This window comes from Daucus carota, chromosome 7 (assembly GCF_001625215.2).
Source record: "Daucus carota subsp. sativus chromosome 7, DH1 v3.0, whole genome shotgun sequence".
In the NCBI taxonomy this organism is placed as follows: domain Eukaryota; kingdom Viridiplantae; phylum Streptophyta; class Magnoliopsida; order Apiales; family Apiaceae; genus Daucus; species Daucus carota.
This window is the reverse complement of record NC_030387.2, coordinates 12,952,106-12,966,212: the sequence shown is the minus strand read 5'-3', so window position 1 is coordinate 12,966,212 and position 14,107 is coordinate 12,952,106. Positions and strand designations below refer to the sequence as shown.

Sequence of the window (14,107 nt, the reverse complement as noted above, 5' to 3'; positions counted from 1 at the left end):
ATTCAATGGCCATAACCATCGCATAAAAAGATTTATGTTTGTTGATTAAGATATCGGGTTCACCCTCGATACCGGTAATTACAATTAATCAGTTGAATTTAGGATATTTGATAGACTAGATATTTTAAGTTAGATAGAGTATAATAGATCGGTAAAATAATTGTTTTCATTAGAAGAAAAATATTTTATCTAACGAGAATATATATAAACAGCAAATTTAAACTATTTATATCATGTTTAGAGCATCTCCAACCATACAAACTTTTTGGCTAAAAAATGAGTTGGCATTCTAAATATAAAAAAATTTAGCCAACTTCTTGAAAAATCACACTCCAACCACGTGAATCTGTTGTCTATAATTTTAGCCAACCTCCCATGGATGACTATATTTGTCGAACCTCTACAGGTCTGTAAGAGCATCTCCAACCATTGGAAGCCTTTAGCTAAAAGGTGACGTGGCATACTATAAATAAAAAAATTTAGCCAATAGCTCAAAAAACTCATGCTCCAACCATACCGAGCTGTTATCTATAATTTTAGTCAAGCTCCTATGGATGGCTAAATTTGTCGAACCTCTACAGGTCTGTAAGAAATTTGTAGGAAGATTGCACATAATTTATTACCATATTGAACTGATATATTCTATTTTAACAATCTAAAATATTAATAACATACCATTTTTAAATTATAGCCAACCAATATAGCCAATACCATTGAGCAAAATGTCTTACAGGTTCAGCAAATTTTACATAATGTCCTACAGGTCCCATTTAGCCAACGATTATAGCCAACGCCGTTGGAGATGCTCTAAGAAATCTGTAGGATGATTGCACATCATTTATTACCATATTATCATATTGAACTGATATATTCTACTTTAACAAACTAAAATATTAATAACATTTTATTTTTAAATTATAGCCAATCAATATAGCCAATACCATTGAAGAACAATGTCTTACAAGTTCAGCAAATTTTACATAATGTTTTACAGGTTCAGTTTAACCAATGATTATAGCCAACACCGTTGGAGATGCTCTTAGAGCATCTCCAACCATGAAGACCCCTTGGCTAAAAGATGAGTTGTCATGCCAAAAATAAAAAATTTAGCCAACCACTTTAAAAATTCACACTCCAACCACAGTGACCTGTTGTCTATAAATTTAGCCAACCTCCTATGGATGGCTAAATTTGTCGAACCTCTACAGGTCTGTAAGAAATCTGTAGGAAGATTGCACATCATTTATTACCATATTAAACTGATATATTCTATTTTAACAATCTAAAATATTAATAACATGCTATTTTTAAATTATAGCCAACCAATATAGCCAATACCATTGAAGAGAAATGTCTTACAGGTTCAACAAATTTTACATAACGTCTTACAGGTCCAATTTAGCCAACGATTATAGCCAACACCGTTGGAGATGCTCTTAGACAGTCAAATTTCACTAATATTTAAATTATCTTTGATCCCGTATTGTAGATTCAAAATAGTTATTGCTTTTCTTAACTATGGACAAATTATTAATTTGAATTTTATTATATAAATTTCATATCATGTAAATATGACATACTATTTATGTTTATCTACATATAATATATACTCTAATATAATAAGGCAACATAGGTTTAATTTATAGTCGTACAAAATTTTGGTTCGGTCTTTTTTTTATAACTACAAGTGGGTGACATGTAGACTTCTCTTACTCTTACAATATTAAAGAGTTTTATACCGTTCAAATTACTAACACTTGTGATGTTATACAAGATAAAAAAAACTCCACTATTATTCTTTTAAATATAATGTATATATTATTTATATACTATATTATAATAAACCGATATTGGTATAATTCATAGTCGTCCAAAAAATGTAATTAGTTGGTAAATATAATCTGGTTAAAATCTAATTCATTAATACTAAAATACTAATAAGACGATGTAAAATTTAAATAATAATTAACAAATTACGAATTCTATATTCGCCCGTGGTTCGCACGGGTTAAAGGCTAGTATATATAATACTTGAAATTCAGTCGTGTGCAGTTCTTTTGTATCGATATTCGATACTAAATTTTTTTTGAGAGGGTACCGATAATAAGTTAAACCAATTACCATTTGACAGGTCTTAAAGAAAATATTTGATACAATATTTAAGGAATTTCATTTCAAAATTAAATGCATACAGACTCGTAAATTTTTTTTTTTTTTTTTTTGTCAGTATAGACTCGTAAATTTTGTTAATAAACTTTTACGAGTCTTCATCTTTTGCTTAAATAATGTTTTACTCTCCCTGTTTTTTCTATGTCACTTTTGACAAGGGCACGTACTCTTAGGTGGGTTGACCGACTAGTAAAAATTATTATTTTTGATTGAATTTTTTGTGAATTATAATTTTGATTATATATTTTTGATCAGAAAAAAAAAAGTTTCAAAAATAATATTTTAACTATCCGGTCAAAACATTTAAAAATATGTGTCAAAAAAATCAAACGTCATATATTAAAAAACAGAGGGAATATCGCTCATGAAATGGGCCTATCTTTTTTTGCTAAATGAGAAATGGGCCTATCTTCAGATTAAACAACAGAACCTTATCCTCTCAAACAACAATAGTGTCAACACACTCCTGTCCTCATTTTTCCAACTCTCATTACCCATGGCAACTCTCCACTTCACAACCTCTCCTTCATTCACTTTCACATCATCTAAAAAACAATCCTCCTTTCTTCCTCCAGTGCAGCTAAACCAGCATGTACAGCCACGCCTTCGCCGCGGCTACCGGAGCATTACTACCATCAAGTCTTACAAGGTGACAATTGAGCATGAGGGCAAGACTACTGAGCTTCAAGTTGAGCCTGATGAGACAATATTAACAAAGGCATTGGATGAAGGCATGACGGTACCATATGATTGCAACCTTGGAGTTTGCATGACCTGTCCTGCTCAACTTATCAGCGGAAAAGTTGATCAAAGTGAAGGAATGCTTAGTGATGATGTTGTCGAAAGGGGATTTGCTTTGCTGTGCGCAGCGTATCCTCGCTCTGATTGTCATATTAAGACTATACCCGAGGAAGAGCTGCTGGCAATGCAGTTAGCTACTGCAAATGACTGAGTTTGTGGTGCTTGGTGTCTGATTAATAGTTTCTGAATTTGTAGATCAATGTGGTGGAGTATAATAATGTGAACTTGTTTTGAGAATTTGAAGGGAAGATATGAATACTGCTTAATGCTCTTTTGCCCCTCTGTGTTGCACTCTTTAGTTTATCATCACTCATTTGATGAATGATGATGTAATTAAGATTCTGTCTGATCACTCTTATTGTAAGGGTTTAGATTGCAAATGGTAAAATGGTGTTGGACAAATATAAAGTTAAACTGGTAATTCTAGGTTTCCTAGATCACTGGCCTTATACAGTAGTTGCAATATATACAGATAGTTATTTCTTTGTAGCAATCTCTCTAAGTTCTGAGCTCTGTAATCAGTTTAGTCAAGACTTCTTTACTTCTTTTCTAGATACAGTATGGGTTTTCCTCTGCATGATTACATCCTTCCTAGTCCGATCGTCTGTCATCAAGATGATTTCCTCATCTCCGCAACCCAACCCTCCTAATTCTTCTTCTGTTGTCAGTTCTACATCTTATGTTATTAACTTTCTTCTTCTTTTCACTAAATATAAGAAATTAAGTGCAGCTTTGAGTCCAGAGGAGCTGATGTGCATTTTATGTAAATCATGGTGAGATTTGTGTACCGTCAAGCACAAGAATAAAATGAATCACCTGTCAGTGAAAGAAGGGTTTCAGCTCATTAGTCAAGAGCTAGAGCTCTTAGTCAATGAACAAGATAAGGAGCTGGAGCCTCTTGTGAAACAAATATTAGTGTTGTTCTTTTGACCCCCGAAATCCTGATAATAAAGAAAAGTAACCATCCGTAGGCAAACAGACAGTATTACCTCATCAACTAGAAAGAGGAATATAAAATAAAAACTGAGAATTTGATTCACAGTTTATAAGGAATATTTAGATGAGAAAGCAGAAATGATGATATTTACAAGAGATTACATGACAGCATTTGACAGAAGATGACAGTTTGCAAGTTTCTGATAGAAGTCGTCTTCTAAATATTCTAGTAAGGAGACTTCAGATAAACGTACTAACTTTTTTTCTTTTTTTGCTAAATGATAAACGTACTAACTTGTCCAACATAAACAGGGAGAAGGCAAGATTATATGAAGGCATATATGATTCTAAAGAGAAAGTCAAGATTTCAATTGTTCTAATGGGGAGGACTGTGAAATAATGCAATAACTTCATTTTGCATAAGCTTGAATCCAATATTCTTACTGACAGATTTTATATCACATTGGGAAAAAGAAATGTTTATTCATCATTAATTTTTTGACTGAAATACATACATACATCCACAACAATTACAAGAAAAATCATGCTCACTTGTAAAAATTATACCTGAACAAATGATGTCCTACAGTTACTGCGACAAATTATCAAGATTCAGTTCACCACCAGATTATGCGAGAACACCAAGTTAAAATCTGGCCAAGTATCATGGATGGTTGCTTGGTTGAAAGAAAGGAGAAAACGAAAACAGTACTGAAGATATAGTCATTCGCTTCTTTCTCAAGTTTTCTTGGCCGGATACGGAATTAATTATCTTTTTCATGATGATAAGGGGAGGTAATAATATCCTTGAAATAGGTACAGAAGCTTAGGTACTCCATTAAGCGCCAACATATAGAGCGAATTCCAAATAACAAACTTGCATGTATCTTCATAATGGAACACTAAATCAACCAGTAAGATGATTAAACACCAATTTCAGATGAAGACTATATTTGACGGGATACTGAACCAGTGTTGAAGTTTTTAGCAGCAGGTGCAATGCCAGATTTCGTGAATTTTCTTTGCTTAATTTTGACCTTAACATTAACTCCATTCTTAATAACCGACTCAAGTACAACTAAGAGTTTACCTTCCAACTTTTCTCCTCTCCTTGGTGTATAGACCGCATTGTGAATATCATCAGCCAAGGCTCTTTGAGCTAAGACTTTTCCCACAGCAGCACACGCAGTTGCATTCCTCGTTGATCCCAAGTCAAATTTCATGTCCTTGGATATTGAATGTGCGACAGCAACAACTTTGCTAGTGGCTCGGTGCACAATGCAGGCACGTACAGAAGCCTTCGATATATATATGTCCAAACAAAATGGTTCATGATAAGCGGCCGTGAGTTGATTAAACGTGGGAGTCCTTAACTTTTTTCCATCACGAAGCCCGTGAATATCAGCGAGGGAAGATGTCAGATGATAATTCTCATTGACGTTATCTAGCTTCCCACTTCGAACAGAAAAATCAGTCACATTCATCTTCATTTTGCTGTCCTTTTGCCCATCTTTATTCTTAGAAGACTTGTCAGCAATAGGACTGGAATCATGACTTTGTTTTTCCTTCTTTTTTTCGTTCTGAGCATCCTTATTCTTAGAAGATTTTTTCTTAAGAAACTCATGATTGTACTCCTCATACTCTTTAGAATCCTTATCAAGCTTGTAAAAAAGATTTCCTCGTATCCTCATCTCCTCAATATCATAAAAATCCTGGTCATTATTGTTCGACGGTACATACGTTTCAAACTCATCAACCACATCATTTCTCAAATCCTTTATCTGTCCACCACCTTTCCAAGCATCTGCCAAACCAGAAGAAACCCCCCAAGTTTGATTATCAACAAGCTCAATCTTGTAATCCTTCACATTATCCCAACTGTCCGATAACAACGAAAAAGGATGAAAGCTACTACTACCACTACCACTCCCAACATTCCTCTTATATTCAACTGACGAAGATGGGGTTCCTTCATTTACAAACCCAAACGCCTTTGATGCCTTGGATGACAATCCACATGACGGACAATAAAGATACGACAACTGACCCAGTTTTCTAGCTCGTTTCAATAACATAAACATCATAAAGTCCAATGCAGGTCTAAAAATTTTAAGGGAAGCAAAATGTGAGAAAATTGTTTTAGTTTACAACTTCCTAATGCTGACAACAAATATGAACGCAAGGCATAATACTTAAGACATGTAACAAAGTTCAGTGGGGCATATTGTCAAACAGGTGGAGTGTGGATCGTCATGTTAATGTAGTGTATCTAAGCTGCCATGGAAAATACATATATTATCGATAAACTGTCCCAGCACGGGGATATGATTTATGATGTGAAATTTATCGTGTGCAGTAAGATTGCGAAAATAAGAAGAAGATTATGCGGTCTTTTACTTAAAATAGTGCTTATGCTTGTGCTAGGATTTTTGAATTATGAAGTGCGATCCACTTCAGGTTGGGGTTGATGAAATGACCGGAACAGAATGAAAAATAATAAATAAGTTTTATGTAAAATGAAGAAAGCACGAGAAAATACCGAATGAGTTAATTTTCAAAAAAATAGAAAAATGAAAGAGTTTAAAATTTTTTGAAGAAAATAATAGAAATATGATATAGGAATGAAATGAATACTTTTTTATAAAATATGTGTTTAGACTTTTAGTTCAAATAATAGGAATATAATTATTAAAGAAATCAAATTACTGATATTTTTTTATAATATATAAATTTCATTCCATTCAACTAAATACAGATTTATATTAAATTTGAAGTAAAATTTGAGAAGTTAGTAAACTTTTTCGCCTCAACTCACTTTTTTCCGTCTTACAATGAAGCTCTCTTTCTTCCTGTTACTAATGGAGTCGAGGCGAGTTGGCTGAGTTTCGAGCCGAGTATAATTCGAGCCAAGTTTAATCGAGCAGAGCCGAACCGGCTCGTTTAACTAATCGAGCCTAAATCTCAGCCCGAACTCGACTCGTTTAATTTCACGAGTCGAGTCGAGCCGGCTCGTTTAGCTAAACGAGCCGGTTTTAATGAGTCGATCGAGCTAGCTCGTATAATTTTACACTTAATTGAGCCTAAACTTTTATCCGAACTCGGCTCGTTTATTTTCACGAGTCGAATCGAGCCGGCTCGCTTAATTAAACGAGCCGGAACCTTTGCCCGAATTCAGCTCATTTAACAAGCCGAGCCGAGCCTAGTTAAACGAGTTCGAGCCGGGCGAGCAGCCCGACTCGAATTACAGCTCTAAGTTTAATTCATCTCTTTAAAATAAATGTTCTAGAAAAGCAGATGCATTGAAACAAATGTGTAATTGAAACAAGTATCTTGTTTCCTGATCGTTGAATAAATATTAAGTGGTTAGAATTATAATAAATTTTTATATATTTAAAAAAATTTATCACTAGATGAGTAAAATGATTATTTATTCGTTTATCGATTCTTTTAGCTAGGCGACCGAAATGAGTATTTTCCGCCCAACAATTAAAAAGAGCTAGACGTGTACTCGTCCGGCGGTTCGACGTCTTAAAACCATCCAGCGTTTAAAATTAACTTTTTTCGCATGCAAGTTTGAAAACATTGTACAGGAGATGGATGATATTTTAGGCTGGACAGTAAGTCATAATGCGGGGAGAACCGGAGAAGTGATGTACACAAACTATGAAGAAATGAGATGGTGTAGTCAAATCACTAAAGTAAATTCAGAGGAACGAAGTGAAAACAAAGAACGCATTATAATGAACTTGTGCTTTTCTTGTTCCTTCAATCCACTGTCTTACTAGTATCCAGTAGATGAGCTGTCTAATTCACATATGAGTATGACAATCAAGCTTTTGAGTTTAGCACATGACGGATATCCGTAGACTGTACAAGAAATACTGTATATTAATTAATTAGAAATAAATTAAGGCTAAAACACTGGAATCATCTTATCCTGAACTGCAGCTCGCTATGTTGCACAATCAGTATTTTCTCCAGAAGGACTTGAGTTCCTCGCAGCAGATAGCGCTCATAGATTTTCCTTCAGGGGGGTTTATAAGGTATTGGAATTACAGTGAGGTTTCTTAAAGCTTAATGATGGTTAAGATAATCGTACTTGATGTTATCCATGGATGATGTCGTCTGTGGAAGTGGAATAATTGTCTTCACAAGAGAGTGTCAAGAGCATGAACGTACTATAGCTAATTAATTTTCTTGAAATGCAAATCTGAAGACATTCTAGCAGAGATCGATGGGATTATTAGGCCAGAAGGTGCACTCATATAGTCGTGTCCTGTACTTTGACGTGTTGTTTGTCAAGAGGCAAATCAAAAAGTAACTTGAAGCGTTGAGCCATCCTTTTTGCCTTCCATGTCAATTCCCTGTCACGCCTTATCAGCTATCAACATAGAGAGAACAGAACCTGGCTCCACGACGAATGGGCTAAGAAAGAATGCAGTAGGTTACTGTAGGTAGCTTAGAAAAGTTTTGGCCCATGTGTTACATAACTTTTACTCCATAAATAGTTCTAAACTGGTAGTTAGTATCTCACAATTAGGGTTGATGATTAGAGACTAAAATTTAGTAAAGTAATCCATGTCGATTACATATCAAAAAGAGTTCTAACATTGTGTCCTACAAATATCAAAATGTGTCCTATGAATGTTAATCTTCTGATGGATGAATCTAGTCCCTTGTATCAGTAATCAAATAATTTGAGCTTGAAATCCCACCAGCAACGTGAATATGTTCACTAGACCACATTCCAGGCTAATCGTGTATGATGTACAGACTTCGTCAATAATGTGTCTATGCATTTACATTTTTCTGACAGTAAGAAGGCTGTCGCTGGGTCATAATGTTGGGGAAGATGAAGAACAAGACAAATTTTTCCATGTCTTTCTTTTAACTTCCGCAAATGGAAGCAAGCACCCCCATCGAAGTAAAACAACTGAATAGACCTTGTTTAGGTGATATTGGACATCAAGTGTGTACAACATAACAAATGCCCAATTTCACATTTAATGTTCTATTGCATGGCTAGGCATGTAGTAAGGTGAGCCACAAGTAGAAATGAGTGGCCATTGCCAGTTTGCCCGAAGAAAATTTTGCACATATCATGGGGATGGGGATGACAAGTTACCTTGGTCTATACAGGTAACTGACATATTGTTCACTTTGAACGCGACCTCTATGGCAGTATCTGAGAAGTGACCCTCGGTGGTGTACTCAGCCTGGTGATATGTTTCACTTGTTATAGGTAACTTGTTGCTCATTAGCGAAACTCTTCATATTATGGTCGAAACTAACCATTTCATAGCACATTTGATGAGTTGGTTCATTTTAGATGATAAAATTGCTAGGCTTTAAACACATGTTTATACCCTTTACTATCTTTTGCTTAATTTTATTACTGGTGCAGCCAAACTCAAAGAGTTTCTATTCTAATGCATCACATCTCACCTGTTGGTTATAAATGCAACCACATAGAGCATAGCAAATGGACCCCCCCCCCCCCCCCCCCAGGTACTCCTCATCTCTACTTATAGATAATCTCCTTGAGCTTTACTAGAGAAATTATATTCCTAGCCAACTTTCTTCATATAGCTGCTACATGCTCTTGCAAAACCTACAGAAATCTCGATGGCTATAGTTTCTGCACATACCTTGTCATTTGAGAGTATCAACAATCATCGTGATGCCTCCTTCTCCTCTTACTTGCATGATGATGAGGGAATTTTAGCGCTTAGTCATTCAGAGTCCAATCAAAACATCACTTCTATAATCTCGAACTCACATGAGCTAATGTTTGCTGCCACAAAAGTTATTGAAGATAAAGAAATCGGAGTCTTCTCTGCAGAGAAATACTTCAAAGGGGACATGGACGATGATGGAGATCCAAAGACTACAGATTCGAGCTCTAAAATTTGCCAGCGTGAGAAAGAGATGTCGGTGAACATAGACCCTGTGAAACCAAAGGTCCAGCCTAGAACTCCAAGTGTTCGCTCTTCATCAAGCTACAATAGCCAAACTGTGCTCCTGCCAACAAATCATCAGAGCAAAAACATGACAAAAGCCTTTTGCAAAAGTTTCTTATCTAGCCTTAGTTGCAAGTGCTCGTGCAGTGAAAAGAATTCGGTTGTGATTGATGACCGGGTTGTAGAAAGCAAGAATCAAAGCAAAACACTTGTTGAACAGACTATCAGAGCTGGCGAATCAGATCAAAAGAACAAGGCCCCAACCAGAAAATGGTCTGATCAAGAAAAGATGCCCAACAAGAAGTTTGATAAGATGGAATTTCAGACTAGCAGAGAAGAGTGTTTTATCTTCCCAGGCTTGAACCCCAAGAAAGGAAGCTCGGCAGCCACAGTGGAGTCACCAGGAGAAGATAACGCAAAAAGAAAATCACTTGAGGTATTTGGTTCTCCAAGAACACCAATCACCAATCAAGTGAATAAATCTTTAAGTTTTGGAAGAAAAGCAACCATGTTTAGTTGGGATCTGGTCAGTCCACAATTAGACAAAACAGGAATTCTCAAAAATCAAGATGTACTAAGCGATGACTATGAAAGTGATGCGAGTTCTGAGTTGTTTGAAATAGAAAGCTTCTCAACAAAAAGCAACTCTCTTTTAGGAATACAAACATCAGATGAGGCTTCCACCTGTCTTACTCCCACCAATTGCTATGCGCCAAGCGAAGCAAGCATAGAATGGAGCGTTGTCACGGCCAGTGCAGCTGAATTTTCCATCATGTCTGACTCAGAAGATCTCAGAACAGCCAACACAAAAAACCAAAACAGAATGACTAGGTTTGCTAAAAATGCCCCAGAGAAAGAACTGCACAAGCGGCTTCCTAACATTCTTTCAGGTTGCAAGAGTCAGAAAGCTGTCAGAGTTGTAGGAGACGCATACAAAACAAGTAACAAGGCCATCCCCATATCTCAGGGGCGTCACAGATTGGACCCTTCCAAACCCGTAGCAGAATTTCAGGCAGAGACTAAGCTAACTGGATTTAATTCGAGGCTCGGGAACAATGCCTTCAACACACGCGTGGTATCTCCAGCGGACAAATCACATCTCTTGTATATCAAGTAATAATCAGGAATCACTTTGCTGTTGCATGTAATGTTATAACTATTGCACATCAGTACCTTCAATTTCAAAATGCATTAGAGTATTTTTAGGCTATGGTAACAAATTCTCTATTTCGAAACTAATATGTTTGACAACAACAGACCAAGTACAAGCAAACACTGATCTGTACTCTCTGCTTTTACTTATTGCAGTACATGTTTTTGTTGTGTAAAATATCAAAAAAAGTACTTGTAAAATTAAATATAAAAATTCTAAATGATACAATCATCTAAATCAATTCATGTCTGCATTTTTCAATTCCATCTACAGAACTTATGTCGATAGCAGAATGCAAATGTAATTCTGGGGTCTACTACTGCTCCAAATTATCAGTGCTTTCCAGAATTTACCAAGGTTTTTACTGAAATCACATGTGCACTTTCTACTTTGAGATTGAATGTCCTACCTCTGCTACCATCAAAAGTTATTAGTCCCCACTTCTGCAGCTATTGGCCTCTCATTCATCCCCACTTGACGCGGAACTTAATGTCTGAACTTTCCTAATAAATGACTTCAACTTATACGGAAACTAGCTACTCTGCTTCACTGCTTGACAAGACACATGTCTTTTCACGGACTGTGTATATTAATTCGTGTTTGCAAGAATTGATCCGGTGGATACCTCTCTCTTCTTGGTAACGAGGGATCTATAATTAAGAGTTTTAGTAGTAGTATTAGCATGTGTGCGTGAGTATCTAAATTTTATAATTAATTTTTATCTAAAAATTCTAACTCATATTTTTAGCAAAAAAATAAAAAATATCAAACTCTTTGGTCACGGAACAAATGAGGACTGATATGTGATATGCATAAGAAATCAACTCAAGCACATGATCAACAAATGCAGCTGAGATGTCTTCGTCAATCGTCTATCTTTATTAAAATGTATTTTGGTGAAAGCAGAGTAGAGGGTCCTTGAATCCTACTCCCTCCGTCCCACCCATTTCTTATCGAATGGGTTGGGCACGGAGGTTAAGGAATATGTATAAAGTAGTGGAAAAGAGGAAGAAAAGTGGGGTGGGACCCATCGATTTTTAATGTATAAAAAGAAGTTAGTGGAGTAAAAATAGTGTGAAAAAAAAGAAAAGTGGAGAAATGGTGGGACCCATGGACTATTTTTGGTAAGTTTTGAAATGTAAAGAATTGGATGCGACGCCCTAAAAAGGAAAGTGTAAGGAAATGGGTGGGACGGAGAGAGTAATTTATCCATAATTATACAAATGAGGAATGTTATGTATAGCGACACGTTACACTTGTTATAATCACATCTCTTAAGCAGGGTTAAGCTCACTGCTATTACCAACTGATAGCTTGCTAGTTTTAAATCTTTTCCATTGCACAATTATTAATCAACATATATATTAAATCATTTCAGATTTTAGTCCTAATCAATAACAGAAACATAAGTGATATGAAAATGCAATTAAGTCACCGGAGAACTTGTGTTCAAGTCTTGAAATCATCAGGCCCAGCTGTGACTTCAAAAACTAAATATCCAGAAAAATAAATACCAAAGTGCAGAGAGGGTCAAAACCAGTTTTAAGCAGCAGTGTCTTTCTCTAATAAAATCAAGAGGACCAAAGTTATAAAGTCAGTTAGATATGGATGCATAATGCAGCTTGCTACAAGGAGTTGCATCTTTTTCATGGACCACAGCCGTTAAGAATGATTCTTTTTAGTGAGTTTTCAAGTAGGGTTTTCTCACAAATCATTTTAAAGACCTATCTTCTATAGAAACAGATCACTATCCCAGCCAACCAACTGCATTGGGATAAAATTAATGAAGGCATATTGGTTTCTGCGGAAACTAACAAGGTGTTAAGTGGTCCTTAATGAAGCCTAAACAATGGACAGATTTAAATGCTAAAAGCGAAATGATATTCACACCGAAATTTCTGAGCTAATCGGAAGTTGCTTGTTAAGTAAGTTGATCAGTGGCCTCCCGGAAGATAAAGATACAAAGTGAATGAATCACTGTCAAAGCTTCATGATGAGGAACTCCCATAATTTGCTAAACTGACTCCAAGTTTATCTTGAGTAAGCGAAGTCTGGCCATGTTTCTCCAACAGACACATATACAAAGCAGGATCACAAAACAAAGGGCTTTCTTATACTTTTTCTGATCACAAGGCAAATAACATATGATTTGATCAGTAAAACATACCAGGACTTGAGAGGAGTTCTACTACAACATATATTATTAGAGTCGACTTCAACACGCCAGATCAGATCATATATGACTCTAAGAACAATGAGTCATCTCAAAAATTTCTCTAAATGCCTGTAGCTTAATCGAGTATTACTTCTCTGCTGTCAAGTAATCAAGTTAAATGACAAAAGAACAAGATCCCTGGAGGTTGTTCAAGACATTAATGATTAAGTACAAGTACCATATCATAGATATATCAACAAGAACTAAACAAAAAAAATTAAAGCTGAAAATTAGATTCATCCCATTGAAGCACTGCAGAATCCAAATTTTGCTCTCTTTTAAGCTTGTCCTTCAAAAACCAATCACACACCCTCCCTGCATTTAGCTCTTCAATTGAACACCCTTCTTGCTCCGCGATAACTCTCAGCAGATTCAGTGAAGATATCTAAAAATAATATGTGTAACGAAAATCACAAACCCGTAAAGTAAATAGCAAATAGAAAACTCCATGACATAAAATTAAGCAGTCATGACTCATGAGGTCCAAAATGAACATTACTTTGCATAGAGCGCAGATATTATAATTCACGTACCGTTAGTCGACATAAAAATTTCTCATGGCTAACCAATCCAGACATTTCAACCATGCCAGCTTCTTCTAAGCTCAGGAAACTCCGCTTTTCGTCCTTACCGCCAGTGCTGCTAGCTCTGACCACTGATGACTTCAGCTTCCTTCTGCTACTGGTTCCAATAAGTGTAACCTTGTCATTTCGAGTAACTGGTCTAGTTCCATAGTTTAAATGGTTGTAAATATATGGTATTTGGAAGTCAGTGTTGCACGGTTTGATAGCATTGCTTAGTTACTTGTTCTTCAATTTTTTATGTTATGATAAGTGAAAAACACAAGTATCAAAATTTGGCTTATCGGAATTA

At 35.8% G+C, this 14,107-nt stretch overlaps 4 protein-coding genes across 4 annotated transcripts; 2 read left to right on the top strand and 2 right to left on the bottom strand.

Annotated features, from left to right (window-relative positions):
* Positions 1 to 2,644: 2,644 nt before the first annotated feature.
* LOC108193741 (uncharacterized) lies at positions 2,645 to 6,449 on the bottom strand. The gene has a single exon (XM_017360549.2). The coding sequence runs from the start codon at positions 5,988 to 5,990 to the stop codon at positions 4,854 to 4,856; it is 1,137 nt and encodes a 378-aa protein (XP_017216038.1). The 5' UTR covers positions 5,991 to 6,449; the 3' UTR covers positions 2,645 to 4,853.
* On the top strand, positions 2,666 to 3,248 carry LOC108193742 (ferredoxin C 1, chloroplastic). The gene has a single exon (XM_017360550.2). The coding sequence runs from the start codon at positions 2,666 to 2,668 to the stop codon at positions 3,119 to 3,121; it is 456 nt and encodes a 151-aa protein (XP_017216039.1). The 3' UTR covers positions 3,122 to 3,248.
* A 2,966-nt stretch (positions 6,450 to 9,415) lies between the features above and the next one.
* LOC108194152 (protein PHYTOCHROME KINASE SUBSTRATE 1) lies at positions 9,416 to 11,032 on the top strand. Its single transcript, XM_017361058.2, has one exon. It carries the CDS (start codon positions 9,532 to 9,534, stop codon positions 10,981 to 10,983), a length of 1,452 nt encoding a protein of 483 aa, XP_017216547.1. The 5' UTR covers positions 9,416 to 9,531; the 3' UTR covers positions 10,984 to 11,032.
* Positions 11,033 to 13,198: 2,166 nt separating this feature from the next.
* Positions 13,199 to 14,034, bottom strand: LOC108194614 (uncharacterized; the record flags this gene model as incomplete). Its single annotated transcript, XM_017361570.2, has 2 exons — positions 13,199 to 13,619; positions 13,768 to 14,034. Coding segments are annotated over 2 exons (435 nt in total), but the record flags the coding sequence as incomplete, so codon positions are not given.
* Positions 14,035 to 14,107: the final 73 nt, after the last annotated feature.